At 41.8% G+C, this 15245-nt stretch overlaps 1 protein-coding gene across 8 annotated transcripts in view; it reads left to right on the forward strand.

Moving 5' to 3' along the window:
- Positions 1-15245, forward strand: part of trim44 (tripartite motif containing 44) — a 71129-nt gene that overhangs the window by 20178 nt on the left and 35706 nt on the right. For 4 of the 8 annotated variants that reach the window (XM_052060121.1, XM_052060118.1, XM_052060117.1 and 1 more), the window contains one exon: positions 4605-4627. In XM_052060121.1, the coding sequence (XP_051916081.1) occupies positions 4605-4627 (23 nt within the window). Of the gene's footprint in view, positions 1-4604; positions 4628-8503; positions 8695-15245 lie in introns of all 8 variants that reach the window. The other 4 variants (XM_052060120.1, XM_052060116.1, XR_007961609.1 and 1 more) reach the window with 3 other exon arrangements.

A 15245-nucleotide genomic window follows, 5' to 3' on the forward strand; every position in this document is an offset into this window, starting at 1 on the left:
AAAATTCGATTCTCGATTAATTCTCAAAATGATTAACAGATTAAACGTTTCTTGAAATAATCATTTGTTACAGCCCTACTTTGAAATGTACTGCTTATAAATCCTGTCGCACCCCACGTTTTGAGATACATACCGAACACTTAGTGAGATGCACACCCCTAATCGAAAGTAAAGCTTCTGCATTTGCACTCCTCAGTGAATCTATTGTCATGCTATTCCTTTTCGAGGCGATTTCTGATTCTATGGATTTTTTATATTTTTTTACAAATCCTGTGCTTGTTTGGGTGAAAAAGCGGTTAACGGTTATTTTCAGTGTTGTTTGTTGCATTAACAAAGCTAAAAACTGCAATGCCACACAGAGACATTTCCAGAAGTTGTGTCAATCCCTGTAATCACGAGTTGACTGTTGTCAGCATGACAGTCCAGCGCAGCTCAACTAGCTGGTGCCTGCAGCGGCACACTAATTGTACATTGATGAAAATTAAATGATTCCGTTCAGGGATAGACAAATTAAATGATGGAAAGGGCCACCGTTTTTCATCAGTGCTACTGGGGCGGTGGCTCACATCAGACCACAAACTTTTCAGATCCTTTTCAGATGTATGACAGAAGAAAACTTTAAATCTGGACAAACTGTGTGCATGGTAGGCAATGGCCTACCCCACAAATAGTGAAAGCCGCATATAACTAAGCAGTTGCTCATTCCAGGGGTCAATGTTGGTTACACCATAGGCATGGGCCAGCTACCAATTTGACGGCTTATCTTGGTTTTAAAAAGTCAAGGTTTTAAAAGCCGCTAAAAATGTCCGGCACCGGTACTGAGCTTTGCCTTTCTTTTTTTGAGGGGATTCCAAGCGGGCAGCATCCCACTGCAATATGACTGGCTGCTTGCAGAAATCACTCGACCTGTTTTCTTTAAAGTTAATGACGAGAGGCAGAGCAGATAGGGGAGGGATGAGCAGAGGACACAGAGGGAGGGAAACAAGAGAACGCAACTGTGTACATTTCACCATACTTAGGACAAACATATCCCTTTTGCTATGTCGATTAATGTGCAATGTCCTAAAACAAATAAACAAATACAAAAAAAAATACATGGTGCCACCAAGTACTAGTTAGCCTCCAAGGACAACATGAGCCAACTGGTCTCTTTTAAAAATCGCTCGCCAGTGATGGGACACCGTGGCTTACTAAGAATTTCTTTTCACTGTATTCATTTGATTCTAAGGCTGACTTGCTAAAATAAACTGAGCAACAATCCTATCTGCAAAATGAAAAAGAACAAATTTCTACCCCAGAGGTTAAATTGACATCTCTGATTATTCTTAGCATAAAGCAAACATTGCCAATGCCTTTGTTGTCATTTCATAATGTATTGAGTGTTCAACCATAGAATGGCTTTCTAAAGAATAAGCATTTACATGCTAGTTGCTGGTAAGAATAATACTCCACATAAACATTTTGTCTGGTTCTAATGAAAAGGAATCAACCACATGAACACATGCTATTACCAAAACCGTGTCTATTTTTTTCCCCGATTTGTATGCTGGTCAGTCGTTTGTCAGGACAGATAGAAGTCATCTGTCCTTTAATAAGTGTTTGGAGTGTGTGATCACTTCTTGTGCACTTCGGGTCATTGTTCCAGTGCCCCGAAGTATCTCTGCAGTCTTCAATGCCTTTTAAACTCAGTCACAGTTAATACGCTCCCTCAGCTCTTCTTCAAAAACCGAAGAGGAATCATTTATTGCTCTGTGGCCGCAAATTAAAGCATCACATTGGTGTATTTGTCATAGTTTAACAGCAGCCAGGGTGTCTTTAGTGTAGTGTAGTGTAGTGTAGTGTAGTGTAGTGTAGTGTAGTGTAGTGTAGTGTAGTGTAGTGTAGGGTGTCTTGATGCTGCGGTGGATAAGGTAGGCATCAGTAGTGGTTGTATATCTGCTGCAGCTCTATCTATAAATAATCTGTTATAATACGCTTAAATAACCCTGCCCTTGGTATGATGTATGTTGCTAAACAAATATGTTGATAAACTTGATATTGAATAAGCAGGCCCATCATTTTCAATGTTTAAACTAGGGGTCCTGATACTACTCACTAGTGGATCTCTAGATATTGACATTGAAATTATCCCTCATTCAAATCCATTGTTCTACTTAGTCTCTTTTGACGATTACAAAATGTGTCTTTTGATAGCGGTGCGGACACCCGCAGCGGCTCCTCTTCTTTTATGTTGAGAGGGAAGAAATTTCATCTGTGCTCTATGTTACACACAGTACATTTGACAGTAAAGTTGTATCAATCCAATATGCTCTAGTTGTTTTTGAATGTTTTACTCCAGTTCATGGACGTAAAGAAGAAGAATCATAAGAGATAAAATCATAGATCAAAAAAAAATATTGTGGATAATTCAATGCCACAACCATCATATATCACCACAAAAAAATACATTTCGTACCACTTTTGTGCTTTCACTGTTAGAATTATACTACTGTATTCTCACAAAAAAATGCAACAGTCCGTTTTCCTGTATGAACGAAAAATAAAAAATAAAGGTGCTTTACTTTTTAGCACAGATCTGCTCGCTGCTCGACAGAATCAATTGAGCTCTATTCGTGGTTATGAAAACTCAGAGCAACACCGGAATAAAAATGAATAAACACATCCCCAGTTACACTCCAATTATAATTCTTACTTTCTTACATTTAAAAAAAGATTCCATTTGTGGAGCAACAAGGAAGACCATACATGTCTTCACAAATGTGTTGTACTGCCAGTAGATTGCATCTTTTTGGGATGCTTGCATGTCACTGGCGGACGTTTGGATCCCAAACAAATCTTCCACCCTGTTCAAATATTTAAAACAAACCATTCGACGAGATCTAACACACATTAAATTTTCAGCTTGATGGGCCAGATGGCAAGGCGCTGCTCACTGGCCAACACTGATCAGTTCTCTTAAGTGTTGTGTGCTTCCAACGTCTCAGTGGCTATAAGAGACTGTGTCACTATATTTATTCTGGCTGTAGTCAAGGTCCAGCTCTGCAGTTCAATCTGTGCTGTGCGAGATATCGGAGCCGGTGAAAGCGGCAATCTGGTGCTCTTTAAATCATTTTGCAAAAACTAACATTAATTTTGGGCTTTGCCGTGTATGTCAAATTTCATATTTGAAGTCCCTGTTAAATTAAACTGAAAAGCAGAAGTCTTCTATAAACTTAGCAAAACACATACATTAATGTTTGCTGTCTTATAAACCAAAAAAAACTGTCAAAGTATCTTGAAAGTGAAAAGTGTAGCACTACAGTAGATCCATATAATGTACATGCAGAGCCAGACCATTTACCTCATCTTACTTCGACTAGATGAGCATCCGTATTGTAAATATATTCTTAAACGAAGCAATGAGTCACCTAAAATGTTCTAATATATTATAGAAAACATAAATCTATTCAGAAACAAGGCAACAAGTCACATAAAATATTATAGAAAACATATCTCTGGCAAGTCGCTGATGATGTAGCGCACTTGCCAGACGTGTGTGCAGGCAGCGTGGGATCGGTTTTTGCTCAGTGACGGTGTGGGTGTGAATGGTTGTTTGTTCTATGTGTGCTCTGTGACTGACTGGCGACCTCTTCAGGGTGCAGTGTGCCTTTCACACAAAGTCAGCCGGGATAGGCTCCAGCACCCCCTGCGACCCTGTACAGCAGGGGTGTCAAATACATTTTTTGTCGTGGGCCACTTCGGAGTTATGACTTCCATCGGTCGGGCCGGTGCATAATCTCAACGTTTTTTTTTAGCCATGACAATTTGACATTTCGGTCTGGATTTTAGCAAGAATCATGATAGTTGACACACATGATTTGCTTCTGTGGGCCACATTAAATGACATGGCAGGGGGGCCGAATCTGGCCCCCGGGCCTTGACTTTGACATCTTGCTGAACAGGATAAGAGGTGTTGAAAACGACACTGATTCTTCCAATTTCCATTGTTTCCAATGAGAGTATATATTTTTTAATCCATCTCTCAGCCATTGTGGAGTCCTACAATCAAAGGTTTCAGATTTAAATGGTGCAAGTCAGCTGCTGTGAGCACAATTAGTTAAAAATAGCTTTAAGGATATCAAGTTTATGCGAGCATTTCTTTGAATTCACTGCATGTATTGTGTTCATATTTTGAGGGCAAATTGAGTGGACGCCCACCCTACCCCAATAACCTCTTATAGAGTTGTTTGCATTTAAAGAGTAACTACTGACTCCTTCACTTAAAATATAGGCTAATGACTCACCTTTCTTGATACTGGATTGCAAATATTTCCTACAGTTGTCACTTTTTTTGACTTTTTTAAATAACATTTGAAAATTGCCAAAAAGGCTGCTCAAAATACATAGATGATAGGGATGAGGGAGGGAGGGAGTGGGTGAGTGGGGAGCATTCCTTCTGATCGGAAAATGAGAGTGAGAATTAATGGGTCAGATTTAGAACCACACCAGCAGTGGGCCTTGTTAACGTGAATTGTGTTGTTTACCTTGTACTTTACCACAGCACCTGCACAATGACTTTTAATATTTTATTCTTACTCTGTTTTTGTCTTTCTGTCTCTCTGCAGCAGGACTTTGAGGCCAGACCAAGGTAAGGATTCCAGTTTGATCCATGTTCACCTTTAGAGTAAGATACTGAAGTAAAGGCACTTTGCAAACAATTCTTTCAGTAGCAATGTGACTAGGAGCGCCACCTTGCTGACATTTTCTCAAGAGCTTGTCGACATGCTACAGTGTATATTAAAAAATATATATATATGTTTTTTCCCTTTATTTGTGGCTGAACAATGCCGGACCATATTGATAAAGTTTGTATTGAGACATATACTAAAAATTAGAATAGATATACTAAAAATAAAAACCGAGAGATGCATGGGTGTGTCACGACGTTGCACGAACAAAATACGTAAAGCTCACACACAACTTGCGTATCTTGCAAACACAAGTTAGAAGTCGTGCATGCGTCTCGTAACTCAATATCATGCTGGCTGCTGGGTTCTGTATTTATTTGGGTGGTTCAGTCAGTCATATGAGCTCCCAGTTTGGAGCAGATGGCAGCACGGCTGGACTAAAGGGTGAGATACAGCTGCCCTTCACCAAGGTTAACTGCTACATCTTACACAGTCCATGAAATAATAACACTCAAGTCGCTCATACGGCACCAAATTGCAGTGATTCAGAATCTTTTGAAACTAGTGAAAAATAACTTAAATATCACACGCGGAATGTTTTGGAAGAAATGCACTGGACAGCTTTGTGTCTGAAATTATTGCCGACCGTGTCTGCATTTCACAGCTTGACGAGGGGTGAGCATTTGACAAAGTGTCCTTGATCCAATTTATTTACGATGAATGAATACATTTTTATTATTTTCAAATTATCAGAGAAAATCTCTTTTAATGTTCCACACTCCATTTTTAGATTGCAATGATGTAGTGGATTACACATTGGCAAGGTTTCCATACCAGAGAGCTCTGTGAATGTGGCTCAACTTCCCGTTGCCAATTTTAGTTTGTCATTGTTTCGACCAGAAAGTTTTCGAAAGAATCAACAGCATCTCTGCTGGTTGTAGCCATAGAGTGCACTCAGTTTAACCTCAAATGCTTCAAGACACAGTGAATTAATCATACATTCCACACAATCGTCTGAATTCTTGACTATACATTAATTTATTTTTAATGAACTAATTTACATAGGTTTGACAAGCCAATTAAAAGTATAAGAAATGAGACATAATTCACATCAAGGATTTTACTTTTTTTTAAATGGAGTTGATAATTGATAATTGATAATGCATCCATGCGTCAGGAACAAAATTCTGCAATCTGAGCCCAATATCATTACTTTTGACAAAGCATTCCCCTAAGACTATAATCCTTACACCCCCACACCTCTTTCCACCAGTTCCACATCGATACCTTGCCTGCCAAAGTCTTCTGAATTTAAAACTCGCTTTTCTGCTCTCAGCTCATCCACCAGACTGTGGCCTTAATGAGATGCATTTTCATTTAAATTTAAATTTCATCCCTCTGCTTTAACCCCCACATGTCCCCTGCACTTCCTGACACATTTTGTTTTACATATGTTCTATATTGATGCACTCCGAATGCATTTACTGTATATGAACACCATGAAGCTCTCAGGCAGATTGGTCTTTAAAATGTCCATCCATCCATCCATCCATCCATCCATCCATCCATCCATCCATCCATCCATCCATCCATCCATCCATCATCTACCGCTTATCCGGGGCCGGGTCGCGGGGGCAACAGCTTTAGCAGGGAAGCCCAGACTTCCCTCTCCCTAGCTACTTCTTCCAGCTCTCCCCGGGGGATCCCGAGACGTTCCCAGGCCAGCTGGGTGACATAGTCTCTCCAGCGTGTCCTGGGTCTTCCCCGGGGTCTCCTCCCGGTGGGACATGCCCGGAACACCTCACCAGGGAGGCGCTCAGGAGGCATCCGAATCAGATGCCCAAGCCACCTCATCTGGCTCCTCTCGATGTGGAGGAGAAGCGGCTCGACTCTGAGCCCCTCCCGGATGACCGAGCTTCTCACCTTATCTCTAAGGGAGAGCCCGGACACCCTGCGGAGAAAACTCATTTCGGCCGCTTGTATCCGGGATCTCGTTCTTTCGGTCACGACCCATAGCTCGTGACCATAGATGAGGGTTGGGACGTAGATCGACCGGTAAATTGAGAGCTTCGCCCTTTGGCTCAGCTCCTTCTTCACCACGACAGACCGATACAACGTCCGCATCACAGCAGACACTGCACCGATCCGCCTGTCGATCTCCCGCTCCCCCTTACCCCCACTCGTGAACAAGACCCCAAGATACTTGAACTCCTCCACTTGGGGCAAGATCTCCTCCCCGACCCGGAGGGGGCACTCCACCCTTTTCCGACTGAGGACCATGGTTTCAGATTTGGAGGTGCTGATTTTCATCCCAACCGCTTCACACTCGGCTGCGAAGCGCCCCAGTGAGAGTTGGAGAGGCCCGTTTGAAGGAGCCAACGGCACCACATCATCCGCAAAAAGCAGGGATGCAATACTGAGGCCCCCAAAATGGACCCCCTCAACGCTTCGGCTGCGCCTAGAAATTCTGTCCATAAAAGTTATGAACAGAATCGGCGACAAAGGGCAGCCTTGGCGGAGTCCTACCCCCACTGGAAACGATTCCGACTGTCTTTAAAATGGTTTTTTTTTTTTTTGAAATTGTATTTTACGTTCCTTGTTGAATTGACCTAACAAAAAGAGAATCAACTGACACAATGCAGAATATGACTTTATGTCAGATGCACCCCAAAAGGAGTCAATTCATTTCAGGGTTATAGTGTGCAACAGTATAATAAATTTTGTTGCACACTTTAAAATAATGTTCACAATTATCCAAACAAAGTTTCTCTTGTGCAGCTTTCCTAAATTCTGCCTTTGCTTGGCTAAATGTATTTACTTCTTTATTTCATACTGTAACTATCTGATCAAATCTGACGATTCAATGTCTATAATCTCAAGTCTTTGTTCATGACAGGACACATTGTTGAAGAATTATGAAGGGTACCATTGACATTTGTCTATCTATGCTTAGCTAAATTCAGTCATTTACCAGTACACAATGGGATGAAGCTTGTGTAAATTGTAATTGTTAGCAAATTACATAAATGTCCTGCTTCCGAGTTCATGTTTGATAATATATCAAAATGTCTTTCGATTTATATTCATGAATTTTATATATTTTTAAACAAGAGTGAAATTAATAGGGAGACCAGGCATCTAAGGGAGATTTGACATTCATGGTGTCTGATGAGAACACAAAATACACAACTCACAAAATTCAATATTCCATCAAAGCCCAATGATCAGTTGATCAGTCAGATCATTAGTAGGGAAAGAAAAGCAAAACAAAACACGGTCCCTCGACCCGCAGGAACATGTTACAACTGTATTTTCAGCACTATAAGGCGCTTCAGAGTATAAGGCGCACCTTCAATGAACGGCCCATTTCAAAACTGTTTTTATAAATGGGACGCACTGCATTATAAGGCGCATAGAAATGAATAGAAGCTACAATAGTGGCGGCGGTTGCGTTATGCAGCCACTAGATGGCACTACGTTAAAGGGAGTAAAATACAGCTTTATTTATATCGAGCTTTCACAACCGCTGCAGCTGTAACTAAGCACTTTAGAGGACATATATAACGCCCATGAAACCAGAATATTGATCCATATATGAGGCGCACCGTCGGCTTTTGAGAAAATCTAAAGCTTTTAAGTGCGCCTGAGAGTGTGAAAAAAGCAGCACTTTAGCACTATTTCTCAATATTTATTATAATTCTTATTCATTCACTAACTGTATCCTGATAGTTTTGTTTGAATGATCTTTTATGAAGTGGTCATTGAAAAGGGATTCCAAGGCTAAACCATCCACTTTGTCGAACCGAGTGATGGTTTTTAGCTTCCCTTTTTCATAGTGTAAACGCACATGGAGACCAAGGGGACACCGCCTGACAGGGCATAGGAGTGTCGACACCGGAGGATATGGCATCAGCCTATCTCTCTGAGTAGTTTGCCCTTCACATAGTCAGAACAGATGAGCTCAGCAAGGCAGGGATGTGTCAGGGGATCATGTTTGGAGGACACAGCACAGGACTAGGAAATAAAGGTAATTTAGAGTTGTGTTTCCTCGTGGAAAATTCACGACTTGCTAAAAAACAACACGGCATGTTGTTGTGTTGGCCCGGTAGTCCAGTGGTTAGCACGTTGGCTTCACAGTGCAGAGGTACCGGGTTCAATTCAAGCTCCGGCCTCCCTGTGTGGAGTTTGCATGTTCTCCCCGGGCCTGCGTGGGTTTTCTCCGGGTGCTCCGGTTTCCTCCCACATTCCAAAAACATGCATAGTAGGCTGATTGAACACTCTAAATTGTCCCTAGGTATGAGTGTGAGTGCGAATGGTTGTTCGTTTCTGTGTGCCCTGCGATTGGCTGGCAACCGATTCAGGGTGTCTCCCGCCTACTGCCCGAAGACAGCTGGGATAGGCTCCAGCAACCCCCGCGACCCTAGTGAGGATCAAACGGCTCGGAAGATGAATGAATGAATGAATGAATGTTGTTGTGTTCACTATCAAACTGTTGTTTGCTAAGTTATGCTGTGCCAAGTAAGCAATGAGGTTGTAAAAGTAAAGACTGCAAATAATGTCAGCACTGCAATAGTGATGTAGTTTGCACGCTTTGTCAATTAAGCATAGGGTGCGGATACTGTGGCAGGCGATAAAGTATTTGGTCAGTGGCTACAATGAATTTATTCAACATTTGAAAACGTGCATCACGTTTTTTTTTTTTTTTAAACGAGAAGTACAATAATTTCATTTAAAAACTAATGCAGTGGTGATGAGGCTTTTGCTTCGACTGCAGAAAAACTTCTTATATTTCATTAGGTGACAATTTTGTATCCACCGACAACAACAAAAAAGTATTCAAATATCAGACGAAATAACATTTTAGCAATCTAATATCTGTCTAGATCAGCAAAAATCCTCTGATTCAAGTATACTGTAATTGGACTAGCTGACTGCTTGTATGACAAACTTGGGCTGGGCTAGCACAGGGACAGGGAGTCTGACTGACATACACGCAGAAATCAATTCAAACACACCAGTGTTAGGAATATGAGTAAAAATTTCTTTCCACACACAAATTGAACAATTGAAGCAGTGCTTTTGTATTAAAAACTAAATGTCTGTCACAGGTGGACAGTTCCTTGCTGCCCCAAATGTAGAATCACAACTGAATAAGTATAAAGGTTTATGTGAGTCTGTTTTTTATTACATATTTATAGTAACTGAAACTGCAAATGCAACATCAGTGCTCTCATCGACAAGTTATCCAATGCATCTTTAAGGTGCTTGGAAAGTGCGGTACTGATGTTCTTCACTCACTCTGAATGGAAGGTATGATGGTTGTCTGCAACACTGTTTTCGACAGAGTTCTCCTAAAATAATTGTTTATATACTAGCGATTTATTGTGATTGAGTTCAGCTTGATTTTTTTTTTCCTGTTTCAGACAATTATCGTTTTTTTCCCTCCAAAAAGAGATGTTTAAAGTAATGAGGCCCTGGCCCCAAAGAGACTGAGAATCCTTGTAAAAATACTAATGAATAAAAACAAAGCTTTTTAGTCTGAATTACATAGAGAGAGCTAGCAACCAAGTGATCAAACTTGCACTTTGTAACAATGCTGAGCAACAGCTTTCAGCATTTGATGCTGCTTGTTCTCCTCTTTTATCTGACAAAAGTTCTTCTTCGCACTCTTATAGCCACACATTCAGCATTTTCGTATGATAATGACACAACACTTGACACTCTCTCCTGTTCACAGTTTAAGCTTGTTGCAGAAACAAATGCAAGATTCGTGTTCATCCATTCTAGGGTGGCAGTAGTGCTGCTAAATTTGCTAACCTTCGCAACCACGCCCCCACTGGAATGTGTTAACAATGCCAATGCCAACAATGGATTGACAAGTGACATTGTGATTATACTGTTTGTTACCAATTATATGCATCACTGGCCGCCGAGGGAATTGTGGGATTATCTGATTTGCATACCAACATTTCTGGGGACGTCCGGTGGCAGGGGCGGGATGGAGAAATTATGAGCTTTTGATGCAGTTTTCCCAAAGTGATTTTGTCAAGACATGTCTCCCATTTGGCCTGGTAATCTCTCACGATTCCCTGGAAAAGCTGGACAGCACGGAAGAGGGAGGTCTGGGTTTTTTTTTTTTGCTGAAGCTGCTGCCCCGTGACCCAACCCCTGAAAAGCGAAAAAAGAAGGAAGGGATGATTATTTAGTATTAAGCGTAATAACTTTTCTTATTGTTATAGTCACACAGTCATTTGGACCACTACTTGTGACGTGCTGTAATTCTGCTACATATTCCTTTTCAAGTATGTAATAGTAGTAGTCGTACACTATTGGGCCTGATTGGTTCAAGTCTGTAGCTTGAAGAGTGCTTCTCGTATTGACCTCCTCTGTCAAAAGATAGAAAGCTACGATCTTAGAGAGCTAAGATAAGGGTTTAAGTGTCTGCAATGCATCCAACGCTACAGAGAAGCAGAATCAGGTTACCACTGTGTTTGGGTTGAGGCACTCAAGTCTGTGGCGCCAATGAATAATGGATTGTTAATCCGTGTGTGAAAAATACATCTCCCCCTGCATATACTTCTTTGCCTCTTCATCTCGCTGTTTGGGATGCACTTGTGTATTCGTATTTGCCCTCATAAATGCAGTTGAAGGCCCCTTCGTGTGCTGCGGTGTTTACCGTAGCATATTTTAATTCCCAATAGAGGCCCTTTCTTTCTAAAGACAGGCTGTCAACAAGGTCTGTTGTAACTTTTTACATAGCTTCACACACAAATTTTGTGAATTAACTTTTAAAGTACCGTATTTTTATTTTATTTATTATTATTTTAAAGTTTTTATCATTAAATGCACATTTGTCTAAGGAAATCTAAGGTCCTTCATGAAATGTTTAGTAAAAATATACATTCATTAAATTTCAACATTTTCCTTGTATTCTAGTTCTTCTTTAGACCAAAACAAAGGAAATACATATTATTTTGGTTATTTACCGCAGAGTATGGAATCATTTTTAATGGTCCGGCCCACTTGACATCTACAGAGGCCGTATTCGGCCCACAATGTGAAATGAGTTTGGCACCCCTGATCTATCTGTTGCATTTTAAAAAGTCTGCACACCCTTGTTGAAATGCCAGGTTTTTGTAACATAAAAACAACAACAAAAACGGTTTATTTATTATCTGAGGCTGAAAAATATTTATTGTGACAGGTGACCGTATTCTCTCCATATTATCCATCTCTGACAAACTTTTCACAGATGTAAAGATTAGGGATGCAGTTATTGAAGACATTGGTATTATCCATCCACCCATCCATCCATCCACTTATCCTCACAAGGTTCGCGGGCATACTGGAGCCTACCGCAGCTATCTTCGGGCAGGAGGCAGGGGGGAACCCGGAACTGGTTGCCAGCCAATTGCAGGGCACACATAGATGACCAACTATTCGCGCTCATAATCACACCTGGGACAAAGTATTCCCTGAGCCAGCCCCAAATTATTTTGGAATATGAGTGGAAACCGGAGTACCCGTAGAAAGCCCACACAGGCATAGGAGAACATGCAAACTCCACACAGGAAGGCCGAAATGGAATCAAACCCCGTACTTCTGCACTGTGAGGTGGAAGTGCTAACTAGTGCTGCCCGGTATTCGGATATCCGACTGAAAATTCTGTCTAATAATTGTGTACTGTATTTGGATATTTTTACCCCCTTGGTTCACGATACAGAAGTCAAGTCAACAGTATTTTTAGAGCGCTTTCAAACAGCCATCGCTGCATACAAAGTGCTGTACATAGAGCGATTTAACATACACAATAAACAGTAAGACGAATCGGTAATAAAGGCGGTAGAAAGCACCAAGCAGTAAAATCAAGAACAAATCTAAGTCATGGTGAGTCGAACGCCAAAGAATACAAGTGAGTTTTGAGGAGGGCTTTAAAGATGGGCAGCGAGGAGGCTTGCCGAATGTTCAGTGGGAGGTCATTCCAGAGAGAGGGACCAGCAACAGAAAAGGCTCGATCCCCTCTGAGCCTCACTTTAGTTCTTGGTACTTCTAAAAAAGACTGGTCCACAGAACTGAGGCGCCGGGCAGGTGTGTAGGGGCGGATGAGCTCAGAGAGGTAAGGTGGCGCGAGATTATTCAGAGATTTGAAAACAAAGAGGAGGATCTTGAAAATGACTAAAATGAATGGGGAGCCAGTGAAGGGATGCCAGAGTAGGAGTTATATGCTCCCTCTACCAGTCAAGAGGCTAGCAGCGGCATTCTGGACCAGCTGAAGGCGCTTAATGGAGGACTGGCTGACTCCAAAGTACAGGGCATTGCAGTAATCCAGCCGGGATGTGACAAAGGCATGAATTACTGTCTCAAAGTGTTCATGTGAGAGGAGAGGGTTTATTTTGGCCAGCTGTCTAAGGTGAAAGAAGCTTGATTTAACAACGGCACCAATTTGCCGATCGAGTTTGAAATCACTGTCCAGTTTAAGGCCCAAGTTTGAGACCGTTGATTTCAGATAAGGAGACAGGGGGCCCAGGTCTACAGGATGGAATGTACAAGGGCCACTGGGACCAAACAATATCACCTCTGTCTTCTTTTCATTGAACAGAAGACAAAAAGACGACATTTCCACGCGATAATAAATGACAAATTTACTTACATTTTTAGCTGATCAACATTCTATACTTACATTTAAATTGCACAGTAGCACACTATTTTCCGTTCTCAAAAATATTTGTGAGATTTTAAACAAATCTCGCCCCATAGTTTTTGGTTCATAAGACAAAGAACCGCATTTGCGGCTAAAACAACACCCTTGGCCCGAGTAGGCAGCCGTCAGCAAGTGCTCTCATGAGCCTTGCTTTTTTTTGTTGTTCTTGTGTTTCTTTTGTCACTTTGTGTTTGTTGTTACGTCGTGTGGACTTGATGTGGACCTTTTTCAGCATTTTTTTGGCCACGACATTCATCAAGGAGGAGACTCTGTGCTTGGTGGTTGCGCCTTCTCGGCAGCATGGGTATACCAGCACTGTTTTTGACTGGAGGAATGTCGGCGCCATTTGACTGTCGTTGCTGGACAGTCCCGGGGCGCTTGTGTCTTGCGCCTGTAATGGGCAGCATTTTTCACAGCCCCGCTTTGTTCAGCGGAGAGATCGGCGCTGTTGAACGGTCTGCGGCTGGATGGATGGAGGTCTTGAGGAGCCGACGATGAGAAGAAAGGAGCGTTGGCGCGGAGTGCCGATGCGGATTTGGAGCTGGGAGTCGCGGCTTGGAGTTTGAAGCGGATTATGTGGGACAGGAGAAGTGAACTAATCTCTTTTCGTCAATGGACGCTACAGCTTCGTGTTTGCTTTCAAAACTTTGCTTGTAGCAGACGTGTGCACATTTTCAGCATGATGTCTCTGATCCACTGGTGAAAGGACACTTTGATCCTCTCCTCTTTCATCTATAACTGCTTCAGACAACAAAGTGTTTGCAGAAAAGTGGTGAAGATTGCACGACTGTCTCTGTCCTATGCGTTGTCTTGTGTTATTTTTATTTGACTTCAAAATGGCGCCGCGAGAGTGGCTGCCTTTCCAGCAGCTCCTATTTTTTTGTTGTTCTACTTCTTCCTTTCATAACTTTGCTGCTGTGAATCTGGAATTTCTCCATTGCGAGACTAATAAAGGTTTTCTTTCTTTCTTTCTTTGATTCAGCCAGGTTTGTTTAAAAGTGATAAGTTGGAACGGCATCTGTGTCATGCAGTCAGCATTAATTGGAATCAGAATCAGATTTATTGGCCAAGTATGCAAGAAACACACAAGAATTTACTTCCCAGTTACAACCCGTTCAGAGGAACATAGACAAGACAGCAATAACCAACATGGGGGAGATAGAATGAGAAGCCTGGCGGGTTGCTGTTAAGCGCCGCAATATCTTAGATGTGAAAGGCAACAGTCGAGAAAAGGAGGGACAAAAAAAACTAATCGACTCCAACCATTGTCCTCAATGGAAGGATGGCTTGAGCAAGAGAGACCTCAGCACATGTAGCATACATTTCAAAGCACAGTACAATTCTCACGACTTAACATGAATGCAGCCAAGACTTTGACATGGCACCTGCAGCTACGAGTCCAAGACATGATCAGTCACAGGCTCGGGGGGCGAAAGTAGAGGAAAATAGGGTAATTGGAGTCACGTCTGTGTGTTTTTTCCATCCAGTGGAGTCCAGATAACAACTGTTTTGGGAACAGGATTGTCCACAATTTCAGACAGCCTCGAATGTCTTTTAGCATGTGACTCTCCGTGGCGTCAATCTGCCAAATTCTTGATCCATCAGTCAATTGATTTTTTTTTATTTTATTTTTTTTCCCACCCCCAGGATGGTACAACTACTTCCGGTCTCTTCCATTTTGCGACTCTAATACCACATCTACTTTATGGTTGAGTTCAGTCAACGCATGAGTCTGAATGTTGATCACCTGCCTCACACTTTCTATGTCGGCCACCAGCTTGTTACTATCCAATGAAGCTGTCCCCAACGGCTGAATTTTGCGATAGATCAAGAGACTGCTCACACCAAACATCAAGATACCTGTAATCAAAAGGCCA

This window comes from Hippocampus zosterae, chromosome 3, assembly GCF_025434085.1.
Source record: "Hippocampus zosterae strain Florida chromosome 3, ASM2543408v3, whole genome shotgun sequence".
NCBI lineage: Eukaryota > Metazoa > Chordata > Actinopteri > Syngnathiformes > Syngnathidae > Hippocampus > Hippocampus zosterae.